Source organism: Salarias fasciatus, chromosome 15, assembly GCF_902148845.1.
Source record: "Salarias fasciatus chromosome 15, fSalaFa1.1, whole genome shotgun sequence".
In the NCBI taxonomy this organism is placed as follows: Eukaryota; Metazoa; Chordata; class Actinopteri; order Blenniiformes; family Blenniidae; genus Salarias; species Salarias fasciatus.
This window is the reverse complement of record NC_043759.1, coordinates 10,986,148-11,003,890: the sequence shown is the minus strand read 5'-3', so window position 1 is coordinate 11,003,890 and position 17,743 is coordinate 10,986,148. Positions and strand designations below refer to the sequence as shown.

Genomic DNA, 17,743 nt, shown 5'->3' with positions numbered 1-17,743 from the left:
GAAACATGCTCCAGAAGCGACGGGCTGCCACAGCTGAAATCACACACCGCAGAAAAGCAGATATTGTCCAAAGGCTCACTTAAGCTTTATTAATGTTCTTGCCACACATCCACAAATATCCTGCATCCAGATTCTGAACAGATGACATCAAAATGAAAAATCACATCTTGCAATGATGTTGGTGAAATGCAATTTATGACAATGAGTGAGCTATCGATCTATAGTCATTAATACAGTGGGATTTTTTTTCAATTTCTTTTAGACTGGCCAGTGCATTTTAAATACTTTAGATTTATACCATTTGTCTATTTCCTCCTTAAAAATATGTATTTTCTGCTTCATGACTATATCCAGAGGAACTTTAGTCATAACTCAACTCCTAGCAGCAGATCAACTGATTATCCTTGAACTTTAGGAAGCAATAGAATTACACCTGTTAAGTTTCCATTCATCTTTGGTGGTCAGGTTAGAGTGAGAGCACATTTTTTTCTGCATCTTCCCTCCTATCGTTAGGGTCAAATTAGCTTTAAAAAAATACTTTGCGTCCGATAACTCAAATTACATTTCACTGACAATAAATCAGCAACTTTTCATCCCTACAGGCGAACTTCCAGTTAGCGGACAGTGTCATGTAAACCAGCGTCATCAGGGAAGAGTTGTGAACACTGTGAGAAATACTGACACAAGTATTAACGTCTGACCGAGCTGGCACTGAACCGGGGGGGCGGGGAATCGAGTCGGGACCATGACAGGGGCGATCGGTAGGGAGCATGATGGGGGGGGGGGGTCAGCATGGAGTCAATTCAATAGCTTTGGAGTGCTTTCGTTTCGTCGTGTCTGTGTGTGTGCGTGTGTGGTGTGTGCAGATGTTAAATATGCGTGTCGGAATTTTGTGCCTGGTGCTTCAGAGAAGGATTTTTGTGAGAAGCACGAGGGAGGGAGGGAGGGAGGGGAGAGGTTATGGCCACAGGAATCAGAAAGAGCACCGGGCTCCTCCTTTTTTTTTTTGTTTTTTTCTTTGTTCTCTGCTCTTCTGTGTGTCACAAAGTCCAGTGGTCGGCCGCAGACCAGCGGAGAGCGACATCAGGCCAGCGAGCGCTGGCGAGGTTTGATTCTTGGATAGAGCTGCAAACGAGAAACACAAGAGGAGAAACATTAGACATGAAATATTATACACTGACTGTTGACATTAGAAAGTTAGATGGAGTGGCCATGTGGATTTGAGTAGTTACCCCCAGCAGGTTGCGGGGCACGTAGCCTTCGTTGTCCTCCAGCCGCGCCCACCACCACTCTGTCTCGCTGTCGTCCTGCCGCCGCAGGATGGTGATGGCGTCTCCCTCGCTGAATGACAGCTCGTCCGCACTCTGGGCCTCGTAGTCCCACAGGGCGTACACCGTGCCTTTGTTCATCACGCCGAGCTTCTCCTGAACGCCTGAGCGAGAGTCCGCGACAGACCGTCAGCACATCCGGCCACTCCGAAACCTCCACACAGGAAGCTGCCGTCAACTTTCTCACCATATAAAAACTGAGAACACTGGATATAACCCTCCTCCATCTCCTCGCATTTATCTGCAGCAGTCTCCACGTCGCTGATGGTGCTGGCGAAGATGGCCGCCCCCGACTCGACCAACAACTTGCAGAGATGAACACTGTTGCAGGATGCGGCGCAGTGAAGGGGCGTCCTGTTTTAGCACAGAAAAACGCATTCAGTGGAAGCGGATACATTAACGCCGTCCTCCAGCGGCGCTGCCGACTCACCAGCCGTCGCTGTCTGCAGCGTTGACGTTCACGCCGAAATCCAGCAGGAACTTGACGATGTGGTGATGCCCCGCACACACGGCGTTGTGCAGAGGAGTGATGCCCTCGTCGTTGGGAGTGCTGGGATTCTCCACCTGAACGATAGAAGAGATCATTGACCACACTATCCACACAGAAATATGTAAAGTCGGGCGACCGCAGGCTGAAGACGGACCTCATAGATGATTCTCTGGACCAGGTCGAACTCTCCCTCCAGCGAGGCGTCCAGCAGGAGAGCCAGAGGGTTGAACTTCACCCTGAAGCCGTGGCCGGTGCGCTCCGAGTTGGGCTTCTTGAGGTTTGTGCGCTTCTCCTTTTCACCATTGGAAACAGAGCGTTTAGGCTTAACTTCAACAGTTTACCTAAACTCAGCATTTAAATTTGCGGACGTTTCTCACCAGTGCTTGCGAGGCCGCGGTGCCGCTCTCCTCCGGAGTGCTGGCTTCCAGCACGGGGCTGGGCAGAGATGCTTCGGGGCCCCCCAGGGTGTTGTTGTTGTCGTCCTCCGGCCCCTCGGCCTCTGCGAGATCCCCCCGGCCTTCCGCTGAAGCCGCCGCCGGGTCGTTGTCGTTGGCGTCGGTGAGGTTGGGCGAGGCCTCGGACCCCGCCTCCTCCTCGCCCGGCGGCGGCGCTAGCGGCGTCTCCAAGAGGAGGTTGCCATTGTCTGTGTCCGCCAGAGGGTCTCCGCCCAGATACCCGGGGGGATTGGCCGGCTGGTAGAATGGCGTGCCGTTCCCTGCGCCGTTGCCGCCTCCGGACCCGCCCACGCCGTTGCCCTCGATGCCTCCCGCCAGAGTGTTGAATCTCTGGTAGAGCAGCTTCTGGATGTTGGGCCCGCTGGGGCCCTCCGGCTCCGTGATGGAGCTGCGCTTCTTCAGCGGCCGCGGCGCGTTGGCCAGCTTTTTCCGGAGAACCTCCAGGTCGGCGTCGCTCTGGTAGCGCAGCGGAGAGTGCACCATGGGCGTCAGCTTCGTGGGGCTGAGCGGCCGCGGGATGTTCTCCACGCTGGGGGGGGGCGCTGATGGCTCCAAGTGCTGGAAGCCCTCGTGGTCCTCGAAGTCCCCGTCTAAACAGTCTTCGCTGCTGGGCTGGAGCAGCGGGAAGGCTCCTCCGGCCTGGACGAACGGCAGCGGCGAGGGGGGCGTCGAGCTGGAGGGGAGAACGGGCTTCCCATACACTGAAACAGACACGGAGGGATTAAACTCGGCAGTACGCAGCTGATCAAACTTCTCCCAAAGCCGTCGGTCTTACCTGCTTTCAGCGCAGGCTTGAGGGGCTGGCTCTTTGGCGCCGCCTGCTGGAGGTACATGTGATAGATGGAGCTGGAGTTCATGGTGGGCGGGCCCTTGCGGGGCGACTGCGGCCGCGACCCTCTGTCCGGGATGAAGGGGCGCACCGCCACGGCCGGCGGGGGGTCCAGCCGCTCGCTCAGCCCCGGGGGGAAGAGCGGCGCGTTGGGCTGGAAGGTGGGGCTCGGCGGCACCGAGATGCGCTGCTGGATCTGCTGGGAGGACGAGCCGGTGGAGGGGGCCACGCGGGGCCACGCGGGGGCGGGGGGGTTGGGCAGCGGGCGGGGGGGAGGAGGCGCGTCTTTGCGGCGCTCCAAGGAGCTGGCTGAGCTGGCGGAGGTGAGGTGGGATCCGTACGGCGGAGGCTGTGGCTTGGATATGGCGGGGGAGGACACCCCCAGTTTGGAATCTAGCACCTGAGAAACGGCAGGAAAAACGCCGTCAACGACCGGGACGACATTTGAAAACCAGCTTCAACTCCTCGGCCTCACACTGACCTTTTCTGCGCTTTGAGCGACGGGGGAGCCTGAGGGAGGGCTCTTGCCCTGGGTATCGGTCCCTGAGTCTCGTCTCTCAGGAGGCTTTAGGGTGGCGTTGGTCTTACCAACAGGAGGCCAGCCGGTGTCATTAGCTGAGACGCAAACGGACAAGAGTGAGCCAAGGATTCATGGCGGGAACAAAGCATGTCCACCAGAGATGCTCCTTTTCTTTTAATGATGTGAAATGTGGCTCCTTCGTGATTAAATGGCAGCGTTTAACAACAGCAGCACAAGATTTTCACTTGACATCGGTATTCAATGGAGGCTTTAGGATTTTGAAAGGTGGTCCTATAAATCATATAACATCAAAAAAAGAAAAAACACACACATGGAAGTTTTAAATTGCTCACCAATACACAAAGCTTAGAACTGAAATCATTTTCACTCCTTCAGAAAATGAAAGTTTGTTGATTTTGCATTTGGATACCATTTCCTTCCAATTCAGGCAATAAACACGCATTAATCTACAGATCGACACAATCTGCTGCTATGTTAAATAGAAACAAGCTATTTCTTGAAATTTAGAAGAAAAATTGAAGTCCGCTGTTCCTCCAGATCTAATGTTGCTAAACATTTTCAAAACCTCTTTGTGCCTGAAGAGGTTTATTGATCAATAGGACGAAAATCCCCAGCCTTCAAATCCACAGCAGTGATGGCAATGAATGTAAATGCATCAGAATTTTTCTAGGGAATCTACATTTATGTTGTGATTTACTGACTACTATAAACTAAATACTTGTTACTGAAGGGTTCAGGTTGGTCTGGAAAAGTGGAGGTCACGAAACTAAAATTGCAAGTTTAAAAGAAAGAATCGAAGACACAGTGAGGACAGAAGGCAAAGAAGGAACGGAAAAAGAAAGATGACAGAACAACAGAAAAAGAAAGAAAAAAAGGGCCACATGAATTAGCTATACTGCTGTAATAATAGAGTTTGCGATCTCACTACATTTAAGACGTTGAACTGTCAGAGCAGAAACGTGTTAAACAGTTTGGTTTTCATGGATTATCAGGAGTGACTGTTGAGAGGGATTAGTCCACATGTACACAAACATCATGCCTCTCGTCCTCAGTGACACAAAAAAGTTTACTTAATGTTGTTGTGACAATAAAATTATTTTTTTCATCACTGAACATCAACATCGTCACACCGAATATGAATCAAACCTTCAGTCTGAGGAAGCTTTAACAACAGGAACTCATTTTTAGGGAATAGATTTGGATTTGTAGAAAAAAAAAATAACCATCTGTGTACATGTGGACAAGTGAGTCAAATGAAATAACATGCACAGGTTCACTTTCTTGTGCATGAGGACTGTGGCGTCTGACAGGACTGAATGTTAGAGTTGGTGTGTTGTGAAAATTAGAACGAAGCCACGGCGTTATAGATTTCTTTGTGGAAAATCTATGAGGCACTCAACCCGGTGAACCTTCTCAGAAGTGTAAAAAGACGCACAGGATCAGCAGCGCTTCGTCAGCGACGCCCCCGCCTGAAGCCGGGCGCCATGTCAAACGCAATCAAGGAGGTGAATTTTGTGTTTTTGATGTGGATCCACAACGCTTGGAATCCACCACGCAAAGCACAAAGGAAAGAGCCCAAATGGAAAGACGGCACACTCCGTACAAGCAATAACAAACTGACTGATGTCAGAGACCAGTGGCGAAGAAAAATGACACCACAGCCTTGTGTGAAGGGAGAGATTTATCTGAGTGAATCAGCCCTCCCACATCTCTCCTGAGGCACAAGGAAACTATCGGTGAATAGAGAAGCCCAGGTTTGATAATAGAAAAACACTGAATGGACGGTAAGCCATGTGTTGAGAGAAGGGTTTTCAAAGTGTGGGACGGAGCGTCGTCCCCACAGAGTTTGAAACGCGCGGCGCTCCTCCCCGGCTTTCATTCATCCAGGACTGATTTTCAGCTAAATACTGGACTTCTTTGTGTTTTCCACTTTATAACAAAGTATTGTTAAAAGCTGCTGAGAATAATAGCTAATCTAAAACAGCAGGAATTGAAAAAAGTAGATAAAAATAGTCTGCAACTACTGTAACAACAACTGTCCTGAAAGAAGTGAATTCTTGAAGTCAATTCTATTTCAAAATAAAAGCATTTGACTCCCCCACACTTTGAAAAACACTGGTTGGAGGTCAGACTGGAGGACATACTGTGGATCCTGTGCTACAGTCGAGAGACAAGGTTCAGGAGGTGCCATGTCTTTTTTTTTTTTTTTTTTTAAATGCAGCACTGTGCACTCACGAGACGTGCCGTCAGAGCCAGTGGTGGCTCCAGGGCCCGGGTGGGACTCTGGAAGTGTTGGGGGTACCGGGTCCACAACGATGTCTAAATCAGACACTTTCCAAGGGCCGGGAGGCTTTCGCACACCGTCTGGCCCGGGAACAGCCGGCCCCCGAGCAAACACACCCAGCCAACGGTCGCAAAGACAGGACAGGACGGAGCGGACACGTGAGAGACGAGGACAGACAAAGGGGGGGAGGTACAGTTCACACAGCACAAGGAGAGAGTGAGGTTAGAAGAGGAGGAGAGGAAAAGGAAAACACAGGAGTCAGGCCCAGGCGGAGAAATCGAGGGAGAGGTCAGGAGAGGAAACGGCTCGGGGAGAGTCGAATGTCGACCTGAAAAAGCTGATTTACGATCTATCCAAACCATGAGGTGGGCGTTCAGATCACAATCTCTACTAAACTCTACATTTTTACAAGTGATTACCGCAGAGCGACACCATTTGATTTGACATGAGCTTCACAAGAGTTTGCTAGTTTTCTTGGGGGGGAAAAAAAACCCCAACATTCTACATGCCTTTTTTTTTTTTTAAGTTTTGACTGACCTGATTTGGCGCGGCCGTGGTTGGCTTGGTTATTGACACCCAGCGTCTGAGGCTTGAGCGGATCTGGCGGGAGGGTGTAGCCCCCGTCCTGCCGACCCGGCACAGGAACCTGGATGTAGGGCCCGACGGCAGCGACGCGGCCCAGAGTGCCAGGGGCCGGCTGGGGGGAGGGCGGCCCGTTGGCTCTGTTCAGCTGCACCAGGAAAAGTTACAGACGTCACAACTGTTGAAAATGGCGTTTTGGCTTTCTGTTCGTGCACATTTTACAAGGTGAAAGGAAATCTCACAAGCAGCATCTATTCAATGTGTCACATATCCTTTCATGTCTTGACTTTGATTGTTAAGAAACAGGGGGAGAAAAAAAAAATCTTAGGAGAGGTGTCAGGTGCGCCTAGTCTTACAGGAAGGTTCTCTTTTTGACGTGCCTCAGCTTTTTTCTTGTAGAGGCGTTCCCGCAGCTCGCTGATGCGCTTGTCCATGAGCGTCACTTCCATGTTGCGCTTGTTCAGAAGCTCCTTCTGTTGCTGCAGCTTGCTGTTCTGCTCTTGGTTCAACTTGTTCCGTATCTGAGGATGATAAAAAAAAAAAAAAAAAAAATGATCATACCCTTCTGTCACTGTGTTCAGGAGAGAGGCGAACTCCAAAGGGGGCTTTTAGATTTCATTCCAGGTTACCTGAAGCTCCTGGTAGAGTTTGCGAAGCTCTAGCGCTGCGGCGCCAGTGACTTGGCCGCCCAGTGTGGTCTGGATGCCGTTGAGCTTTCCTCTCCGCAGGTCCTCCAGCTGCAGGCTGAGCTGCTCCACCCTCAGAACCGCAGCCTGCAACTCCGTCTGCTTTTCTTGGAACAGGCTGCTCACTTGTTCGATCTCTGCAGCTGCAAATAAAAAAAATTAAGAAATCGCACGAGTTCAACAACATTTCAAAACAATGCAAAATAAACATTTGGATGCTTCCAGGTTGAGCCGTGGCATTAGATTGGATATTTACATGTTTCTGATAGTGATAGTTATGGTTTAATATGTGGAATCCTCTTTCATGCAACCCAAACAAAGGAGAGCAGTTTTATCAGTGGAAAATTCAAGCTACCATTCCGCCACTAGGTGGCAGTGTTGTAAAGTTTTCAACTGTTTTCTTCAGAGAAGAAGTGATAAAGGAAATCAAACTGTGTGGATTTGAACAGTCAGTGATCACATGTGGGTTAAGTGAGTGGATACATACACAGGTTGCCATTGATGACCTTGCTGTAGTCCACCTGTCCCCTCATTGCCCGGATTTTCTTCAGCTTGGCCTCCTGGCTCTCAACGCGCTCTTTTAGCCGCTGCAGCTTCTCGCTCTCAGACACGGCCTGCTGCTGGCGCCGCTCCTGCTGCTTCAGGTAACGCAAACGTTGCTCCTTCGCAAAGAGACAGGGATGGTTTTGTTAATTTGTCAAACCTTTGAGACAAAACAACAGGGAAAAACAGCCCTCAAAATCTTGGGGAACCATTAAATTCTTAGATTTTCAAAGATAGGACTGAATGTAACTCCAGTTAAACTTCACAAGAGCTCTCTGTGGCAGACATAGCCTGAATCCAGACTAAGTCACTGAAGTGTGTGCGTGAAATGAAATGCTGTGCTGTGTCAAGACAGTCTGAAGGCTGAAGAAAGGGTCAGATGACTTCATCTCTACCCAACTGAGAACTGCTCCAGTTAATGTCCTAAAATAGGAAACGATAGGACCAGGTTTCCAAATGACTGCAGGGCTTTGAGTGGGGCCTACTTTCCAGACACCACAACAAAGGCAATAAATAGTCTGTTGGCGCGTTTACAGTGCACTGTGGCATGAGTGATCAGCGTACCGCGAGCACGATGGTCAGACTGACTTAGTGTCCTGAAAACAGCCTGAAGGGACAGTGCAGACAGCGACATGGGAGGTTTGCTCCTTCGAAATCTTAATGTCACCGAGTCAAACAAATGTCACTGATGGATCACACACATTGAAAGAAATCACAGCTTTTGCATGGTGATTGGACGGTACATCCATCTCTATAATGATTCGAGCATAACTTTGGACACTCCAGTTTCGCCTGGTTCAGAGGGCTTGAGCAACAGCAGGTCATTTCTCAAATCTGCAGTATTAAACGTTACTGAACTAGTTACCCAACCTGTGCAATCAGGCTGGATTACTCAGGCCGATGCAATTTGTTGATACAGACACAAAGAATGTTTGAAGTATTAATGTATTGTCTCTGGCTTCTCTCTTAAATACAGCACATTTAAAGAAAAGGAAATCTATTGAATGTACTGAAACCACACCGCAGATGTACTGTCGGGAAGACAAGAGGACAGAGACGCTACCTTCGCAACAAGCATCTGCTGCTGAGCCTCGATTTGTTGCTGTTGCCTCGTGGCCATCTCCTGCAGCTCCGACAGGGTGAGCTCCACACGCTGGCTCCCCACCTAAACACACACAAACAATCACACACACACACACACACACACACACACGACAGTCAACAACAACATTTTCATCATTTCTGTGTTGAAACTCACTGAGGCGAGATAGAGGATTGACTGATGGAGACACGGTTGATAAATGATGATTTCCAAATAGAACTACTCAGAAGATATTTCACAATAAAAATAAAGATGTGTGTTCCAGACATACAACCCAGGAAAACCTTTCAAATTACAAAAATAACAGAAGGCATAAACTATAATTTTTCAATAAAAATGAAAATGTTTATTAATCATTGCTAGAGAAGTCGCATTATCACTGAAGCCTTAGTGTGAGGCGGCTGCAAAACACGAGAAATAGACATTATGGGTTGGGACTTTTTACTGTAATATTGCACTGCCTTGAAATTGAATTTATATATTGTTTTAAAAAGTTCAACTTGTTCAGGTTTTGAAAAAAGACATTTGATTCAAGGATTACTTTTTCACAGTATTTTACACTAAAGGAAAACCTCTGTATAGATTATGATGCATTGATTTTATTGGTTGACTCCACATGAGACCAACATCACAATGAGTTTGACTCTCCTGGTTTAGGCTATACCACGTGCTCCCATGCTTGATTCACACTCAAATATGACCTCAGTGTTTTTAATTCTACATTTTAGAGGACATTACACATTTCCAAGCTTTTCTCTGGGTTATAATCAGGCCTTGTTCAGAGTTACACGTCATCACTCCAGGTAAACGTATCGAGTTAATCAGTTGACTAATCAAAAATGACAATTATGCCGACGGCACTGTAAGAGTAAAGAAGTTAGACAAAGAATCCATTAGTTCAGCAGCTGGAGGGTCACACAGCAGGAGAGAATGGTCAAAACACTGTCATTATCGCGGAGGGAGTAGCAGTTGGCGAGCAGGAGATTTGAGCCTCTGAGGGCAAAATGTCATTTGCTGTTTCTACATGTGGCACGAGCTTTGAATTGCATCACATGGGCGGGAGAAAGATGCACTGTAATCATTCAGCCACCGGCAGACAGAAGGGTGCTGCAATAATCTCAACCAAAGAATTACGGAGCAGGTCATCGTGTTGGTACAACAGCACAGAGCGGGAATCTGTGTTCTAGTTTCCCCGTCTACCATTAAAGGATTTTTAAGGAGTTAAACACTACAGTGCATTTAGAGCCACACAGCGGTGTAAAGATGCTCCAGGCCAATCCGTGTACGGTTTGCATGTTCTCCCTGTGGGTCGTCGAGTCGTTCCCAAAGTCCAGAAACATACATCTCTGTTTATCTGGTGACTCTAAATTGTGCATGTGGGTGTGTCAGACCGTCTGACTCTGTGTTTGCTCTTAGAAATGTGGACTGAACAACACAGTTTAGCAGCTGAGAATGCGGATATGTGTCACCAGTAATTCTAGACAGCCAAGCTTTTATTTTCAGAGGTGAAATTTGAAAAATATTTTCTTAATTGCCGTCACTGCACAAAAAAGTGAAGCAGAAACTGATACCACTGTTAACAAAGACCCAAGTAAGCAGATGGCACGCAAACCCCTCAATCTGAATATGATCATAATCTGGATAAGACTTAAAACCGGGATACAGAACGCACCGACACTTCTCCGTTCAAAGGTTATGACAGGTTAAAACCAAAGACTTAACATTAGTCCATCCAAGTCTGCTAATCGCAAACAAAAACAAACATCACCGACACTCAGAAGCAGAATGAAACGGATTGTTAAAGAAAAACTAGGAGTTTCCTAGAGATGAGGGTATTTGTTCATCATGTGAGCATTAAAAGTCTCTACAACTGAGGGTACAGAGGGAAAAGCTGACTCATGCTGTGAAATACAATCTGCTTCCAGAGCACAAACCTGCTGCAATATGAATGAAAACAGGCTTCACCTCCACAGTCCTCATGACGTTTTCTCTTTCAGCTTGAATTCGAGCTCGCAGCATCAAGGAAGGCCAGTTCAACACGTCCGTTTCTGTTTTTCTACCACTTTCTGAGTTTCCTAAAAGCGGTCTCCACGCTGGCAGACTTCTCTTTCAATGAAATGGCATGCCGAGTGGACGCGCTCTTCCAAACGACGGGCGATGCCGAAATGCTGAAGCGCTCCCAGGCTTCGGCTTCGGGGTTGAGCGTTCAGAGCGAGGAGACGATGCGGGAAATGTCATGATTTCCTTTCCTCCCCGAACAGCAGCCTGACAGGGCTGGAATACTGGCTGAGATAAAACCTTCTGTACTGATGAGGAGATTAGTCATGGACATACTGCATGCTTAATGTATGCTTTACAGTCAGTCCAGATAATCTTACACATACGTAAAAGGTTGCAGACAAAGTCAAATGTCGATGAACCGGGAAGGACAACATGATATGCGGTGCTGCGGCTTAATTACTGGAGGCCCACATGTTTGTGAATCATCTTGTCTGAATGAAACATGTGAGGGAAGGACGCTGCCGTTCATCACTCACATGACTCAGGCTGTGTTCTCCTACCTGGCATTTTGATAGAGCCATGTCTAGAAAGAATCAGGAGGCGGCAGTGGTGGTTGGGTGGGGTGGGGTGGGGCGGGGGACGTGGTGACTCAACCGATGTGGAGATGAGGAGAGCGGGGAAAGCCACTGGCGCACACGCACGCAGCCACGCTCAAATGCACTCGGGCAACACTGCATCAGTGACAATTCACCCGAGGGAGACACAGTCACAGTAGCGCCCCCACCCCACCCCACCCTCGGATGGCGAGGAGAGGGGGGCTTGAGGAACACCCAACTCAGCACATTAGGGGAAGACCATGTGCTCGCCATGCGCCATGGCGCTCTGATGAGGGACACCGGCCTGCTGAAGCTCCTAAACACACCAACAGATCAGTTCATATCTAATCTATTGACTCAAAGCCATCAGGATCACAATTCAGAAAAACTCAACTAAACTATTTCGATTACTTTCTGGAGTTCAGCTCGGTGCAGCACCTGAAATGAGGTTATTTGATCCAAAGACCATTTAAGCTTTAACTTAGACTAGTAGATGACAGAAATACCAAGCTGAGGATTTGGTTGGATAAAACTAGAATCCAGTGCAACTAAGATCAATCAATAACAGTTCATTGATCCTTCACTGGCTTGACGGTTCAACAGTATTTTAGTTCAGGGCTGTTTTTCAGTCCATTGAAAGATGCACTTCCTGTTGTCTGATGCTGCACAGTGGTGAAGAGGTCGACACCCTGGCCTGACAGCCACAATGTCCCTGGTTCAAGTCCAGGTTTGGTTTTCTGTGTCCAGCGTGAATTCCCCTTGAGGCTTTTTTCTGATACTCTGGTTTCCTCCCACAATTCAAACAGATGCACTTCGTGCTTGTTGGTGACTCTAGGATCTATATGTGTGATGATCCGTCTCTCTGCATTTGCTGTATCATCCAGACCAACAGTCCGACTAATATGGATATTAGGGGGGAACGTAGCAAAAACGGATGATATTTGATTGGATGGATGGTTGTTGATAAATAGATGCTGTGCCTTTATATTTGAAGAGCTAATCAATGTCCAATTTACAGATCTACAATCAGTCTAAAAATAAAAAAAAAAGGGGCTCTGAGCTGTTCCCTTTCATCCCCAACATCTTTGAATTTGAATCGCTCCACTCTTGTTTCTGTGGAAAGCAGACTGGAGGTAACTTCTTAAAGCTCTTGTTCGTGGTGTATCCACAACTCTATTTCTCCTGGACTGGATTGAAGCACGGAGCAAGAAAAACAACAACATGAAACTCTCATAATACTTGATTTACACTGTCAACAAACGATGAACACCCTCAAGACAGTTCCTGAACACAAAGTCAAAAGCTGTGGATAATGAGACAAGAATCGCTTCTGGGTGATCTTGTGCTATGCTGCTATCTTCTTTTTTTTGAAAACAAAAACCACGCTCCCTCCATCTCAGGCTGTGCTGGATTTTTCCCCTCAACCCTTGAGGTGGAATTAGTTACAATTCCTTGACCGCGATACTTCACCATTGTGAAATCTAGGACAGATGGGCAGACGAAGAAAAAAGGATGCGATGCCGCCAGAGGCAGCTCTTATCAGCGACATTTACATCTCCTCGTACGCCCGTCTTGGAGCTGAAAGGCTGAGCGTGCACAACAACGGGTACACCTGATGGGGAAACGCCGAAGGCATCGGGACACAGAGCGGCCCTGTGAAACCACGTCTGTGAAACACTAGGGGAAGACCAGAATCGTTACACTCTTACTCTTTACTGACAGCAAACTGACTGGTACAAGTAGGAACACATCACTGCAGTCTTGGCCTCTCTTTATCTTCTATCTGTAGATTTAAAAAATTCTAAATGTTTTCACTGGAAAGCTTGCATTGCAACAGTGTCACTTAAATCTGCCTTTCAGTCGCTCCAAAATCTAGTCTTAAACACTGATATGATCAGGCTTCTGCTGTCTCAGCTCCAAATCTTTGAAGGAAAATGCCTCTGCAGGTAAAAACGGGCTCCTACACGATCACATAGGGACTCGCTGTAACTCACTGGCGAACATGCATGATGCTTAATTCAACCGTCATGTCATGCTCACTCCGATTAATTCATGTCTTTTAAACACAGCGGTGTAGTGGTTGACGCTCTCGCTCCACAACGATAACTCACAAGTCTGGTCCAGGTCTTTCTGTGTGGAGCTGCTGGTCAGGTTGAATCTGATGCCTATCAACAATTCGAAAAACTGCTGATTACTCACCCCGTTCTCATTGTGCTTCTCTCCTGTGTTTCCACTCCTCCGACTCGTCTGGTCCTGAGATTGCTGACTCCCTGCGAAAACAAACAGCCACTCTCAAAAAATACGGGCCAGAAACATCAAGTGCACGTAAGTTTAGCCCAGTGCAGATTCAGAGATAACAGCGACTGTCTACAAAAGTTTGAATATTCATTGGCGTGATTGCACTCGACACGGATTTGACAACTGGGACAGAGCAATCCTGACAAACGCCACAAACCTCGTAGTCTTTAATAAGAAAGGCTTTGTGGAATTATGAGAATTAATATCTAAATTGTCAAAAGGAATTTAAGTCTTAGAAAGAGAATCACTGGAAGTCATGACAAAAGAAGTTTCAAAGTGGAATTCCACCTAAATCTTCAATATCAGTCAAATGAGGATCTCATCAGGATCAGAATTAGCAACCAGTTTTAAAAACTGAGAATTATTTATACATGTATCTACGTCAAATGAATGGGTATATTAAAAAAACGTGATGCTCAGTGTTTGAGCTTACAGTGGGATCGTCTCAGTACAGACTCTTACAATCAGAAGCATTTCACACCTGCCTCTCTAATGCTGCTCTGCTGAATCCAGCTATAATGACTAAAGACTCATGTTAATACCGAGCGTGTGAAAGCTGCCAAATGATTTATTCCTTTGACATGTGCCATCAAGCAGCAAATGAGCTTTTTATTCCCCCCTTCAGTTCTACAAAGTCTTTCCAGTTCTAAATGCCTGAGGATTACCGAGAGCCACAAAGAAAAAGACGACGCGTAATCTGCTGTTTCATGCTAAGTCTTAGTCAGTTTCAGAAAGGTTAATCTAAAGTTTACAGAGCTTTTAAGAGAAGAGCCATGAGTGTGGGAGAAAAGCACTGCACATCAGCAGGGAGGTACAATCAAAAGTCAGCAGGCACGCACGCAACGAGAAAACGACGGGCCACGGGAGGACCGGAGAAACAATGAAGGATAACCGGTGGCCAGCAGCGCAAAACCAGCCACGGCAGGTGTGAGGAATTTCCGACCCCGCCCACGACTGTGGCGAGCCAGAGACGGAGCCGCACCTTGATCGCTGCTCTCCGTGGGTGAATCCTCGTGCCGCAGAAAGAACTTGACCTCTTGCTTCCGAGGTCCCCACTTCTGCAGGTGTTCATACATCATGTGCTCAAAGGGGATCGCTCGCTCTGGAGAGCAGGGAAGAGAAGAACGTATGGGTGAATAAGTGACTGCTCTCCGGCGTGTGCCAAACCAGAGAAACAAAGTGTGTGAACTGTTGTTGGAAGCAGAAGAAGGCGAGTCATCATGTCAAAGGTTTTATCTTGATAACTGGAGAGCAGTCACATAACTGCGATAATCTGATCTGACATGAAATTACTCTAGTTTACATATTTCAGTCTGTATCGATGCACTGATGTGAAATTTAAAACCTGATTTTCAAAGCATCGGGCCCCGGCTTGATGAAAACAGACATTTACAGTCGTAGCGTTAGCCGTCTGTAGGGCTTTCTTTTCATTTTAATGAAATTTGTGTTCTGTTCACTCCAGAAACTGCTTGACTTTACATTTATTGCCTTTTTTTTTTTTTTTTTTGTCTTTTGGCACATCGCTCCCCAGCGCTGGCAGCACTGAACTGAATAAAGCAGCATTAAAATATGGATGGTGCAAAGATGACCAGCGCCCCTCCTCGAGTTTCAAACTTGAATCAGTCTTTCTTCACGTTTACTTGATTGTTAGAATTTCAAGCTACCATTAAACGAACGAGCATCCAGACTGACAGCTATTTGCACAAATAATGAACATTATGCTGATTCTGTTTCTGTGCTGGCAGAACTGAAAATTTCAGCAGAATTATCAAGTAGAGACGCCCATAGGACGAGTCTACAGAGACTGGCGTCTGTAACTACGTGTCCAAATGATCCTCAACGAGGAAAAAGAGGAATTCTGACAAAGGCAGGGAGGTTTTCTTTGAAGGGCAGACAGCTGCATTGTAAGGCTCGCTCTAACACGATTGCATAACGTGGGTTAATAAAGCCCTGAGCTGGGAGGTTGTTTTCAGCAGGGGAGTGGACCCTTCCTGAAAAAATGCTGATAGCACGGGGTGTGTCAGCGCGGCGCAGCGATCACAGTGAATCGCTCGGACGGAGCGGAATCTGTTGTGACAGTGAGGTAGACTGCGTGGAACGTAACCCTTTTCTGACCTACGCGTTTGTTCTTCAAGTGGATAATTCCAGGGTAATAAGGTTAAGTGGAAATTCAGTAGTGGATTTAGTCGATCATGTCTGTTTCATTGTCCTTGTGCTTCGTCCAGGACCAATTTCCTTCCACTCGGAGTCAGACAGGGCAACGATCAGCACCTCAACCTTCATTAATACAGAGCTGCTTACCATTAATAAGGAAAGCTAAAGGCTAAACGCTTCACAAAATGAAATTCTCAAGCATGCAAATGACCTGTCAGGTTCGGTGATAATGAGGTTTCAGATTACTTCACCTTCATGCGGCGCCAGAGACGCCTACTTTTTCACAACTCACTTCTTGAGCCCACACGGGGAGACGAGAGGGACTCGTCCTGAATTTTAGTTAATTTTGTGTCGCTGGAGGTTTTATTTAGGCACAGCTGCAGCCTGGTCTTACCGTTGCCTCTCCAGACCTCGGCCAGGTGACAGCCGCTCTCGCCGGGCTCTTTGCAGAACTCGACCACGTCGCGGCACGTGGTCTCGGGAGTGATGGGCACCTCAGACACGGCCTGCTCCCCATCGCTGAGGTACACCGTCAATATCATCTGTAAGAGGGGCAAAAAGATCAGGCAAGGAATGAGTGACGCGGCAAGATGAAAGGATGGAAAACAGGCAACAATCTAGCTGAAGGTGTGTGAAGCCTGCTATGCAGATAAAACATTTTCCTGTCACACTGTATGTTTGAGCTGCCAGTGGACGCATGCCTGTGCCTGCAACACTCCTGTTTATGATGATCAAAGCCTTATATGGCGAGGAACACACACACACACACACACACACTCACGCTCAGTTCAGACTGAAAGGTTCAACATAGCAATGCGTGCCTTTACATGCTTCCGACAATACTTATATATCAGCAAAAATCATAAACACAGAAACAGTTTCCTCTCTTTTCCATAAAATACATTCAAAATAACCTCTGGTGGACTCAGGTGGGTCCAGATCCAATCTAGCGGCTTCCCCAAAGGTGTACACCTTCAAATGAAAGCCGAGAGTAGAAGACTGAAGAAAGCTGAGATGCAGCAACTTTAAAATGTCTGCGGTACACATGTGATCATTGACTGATCAAACCAGAGAGTCGCTGCCCGACACTGTGAGGGCGATCAATGCGGCGACCGACAGGAAATCAGCAATTCGTATTGGTGACATCCAGCTAGCCGCTTCGGTGTGACGACTGAAGCAAAGAGATTACATGATGGGGCTTTCAGATCGGCTGCCACAGCATCAGTTTATCTGTCAGTGAGACCAACGTAAGTAAACACTTTACATGTGTGTCTGGAGTTAAAAACATCCCTCTGCTTCCTACACAGTCGAGCTACACACAGAGTTAATCCAGACTTTTTTGGTGACGCAGTTCTGTCATATTTCTTTGAATATGGCACGTATACCTTGAATCTCAATCTTTTTATGGTCTGTTCAGAAATTTTTTTTCCCCAAAATGAAACCGCTGTGTCAATAAATAGCCCTGTATGCACACGAACACACACACACACACACACACACACACCCCCACCGTCCATCGTTGCCCCTGAAGGAGCAATGCTGGAAGAAGGCCAGTTAAAAAAAAAAAACCCAAATCCAGATGGTTGAAGCAGATACATCCTATCTGAAGAGATTCAGCCACTGAAAAGCACTGACTCACTGGGTTGAATGCTTTCTGTAGGGCATTAAAAAAAAAAATAGCCGTTCCAATTTTGATTTAGGTTGGAGAGGGGAGAAAAAAAAGTACATTCATTCAATTTGACAAAATGTTCTGAGGTAAACAGCTTTGGATTGTACAATACTCAGCAACTTCATAGAGAAAAATGACAAGTAGGAAAAGAGGTACAAGTGATATGACTGTCTAAAAAAAAAAAA

At 47.2% G+C, this 17,743-nt stretch overlaps 1 protein-coding gene across 3 annotated transcripts in view; it reads right to left on the bottom strand.

The window, feature by feature from the left end:
- Window positions 1–61: 61 nt before the first annotated feature.
- ppp1r13bb (protein phosphatase 1, regulatory subunit 13Bb) overlaps window positions 62–17,743 on the bottom strand; it is a 37,027-nt gene continuing 19,345 nt past the window's right edge. For all 3 annotated transcript variants that reach the window (XM_030109550.1, XM_030109552.1, XM_030109551.1), the window contains 17 exons: window positions 16,284–16,431; window positions 14,718–14,837; window positions 13,637–13,707; window positions 8,802–8,903; window positions 7,683–7,857; window positions 7,139–7,338; window positions 6,866–7,030; window positions 6,465–6,657; window positions 5,879–6,007; window positions 3,584–3,717; window positions 3,049–3,502; window positions 2,196–2,974; window positions 1,973–2,110; window positions 1,759–1,892; window positions 1,516–1,682; window positions 1,233–1,432; window positions 62–1,125 (listed from right to left, as the gene is read on the bottom strand). In XM_030109550.1, the coding sequence (XP_029965410.1) occupies window positions 1,084–1,125; window positions 1,233–1,432; window positions 1,516–1,682; window positions 1,759–1,892; window positions 1,973–2,110; window positions 2,196–2,974; window positions 3,049–3,502; window positions 3,584–3,717; window positions 5,879–6,007; window positions 6,465–6,657; window positions 6,866–7,030; window positions 7,139–7,338; window positions 7,683–7,857; window positions 8,802–8,903; window positions 13,637–13,707; window positions 14,718–14,837; window positions 16,284–16,431 (3,351 nt within the window). In that variant the 3' untranslated portion in view covers window positions 62–1,083. The remainder of the gene's footprint in view (window positions 1,126–1,232; window positions 1,433–1,515; window positions 1,683–1,758; window positions 1,893–1,972; window positions 2,111–2,195; window positions 2,975–3,048; window positions 3,503–3,583; window positions 3,718–5,878; window positions 6,008–6,464; window positions 6,658–6,865; window positions 7,031–7,138; window positions 7,339–7,682; window positions 7,858–8,801; window positions 8,904–13,636; window positions 13,708–14,717; window positions 14,838–16,283; window positions 16,432–17,743) is intronic.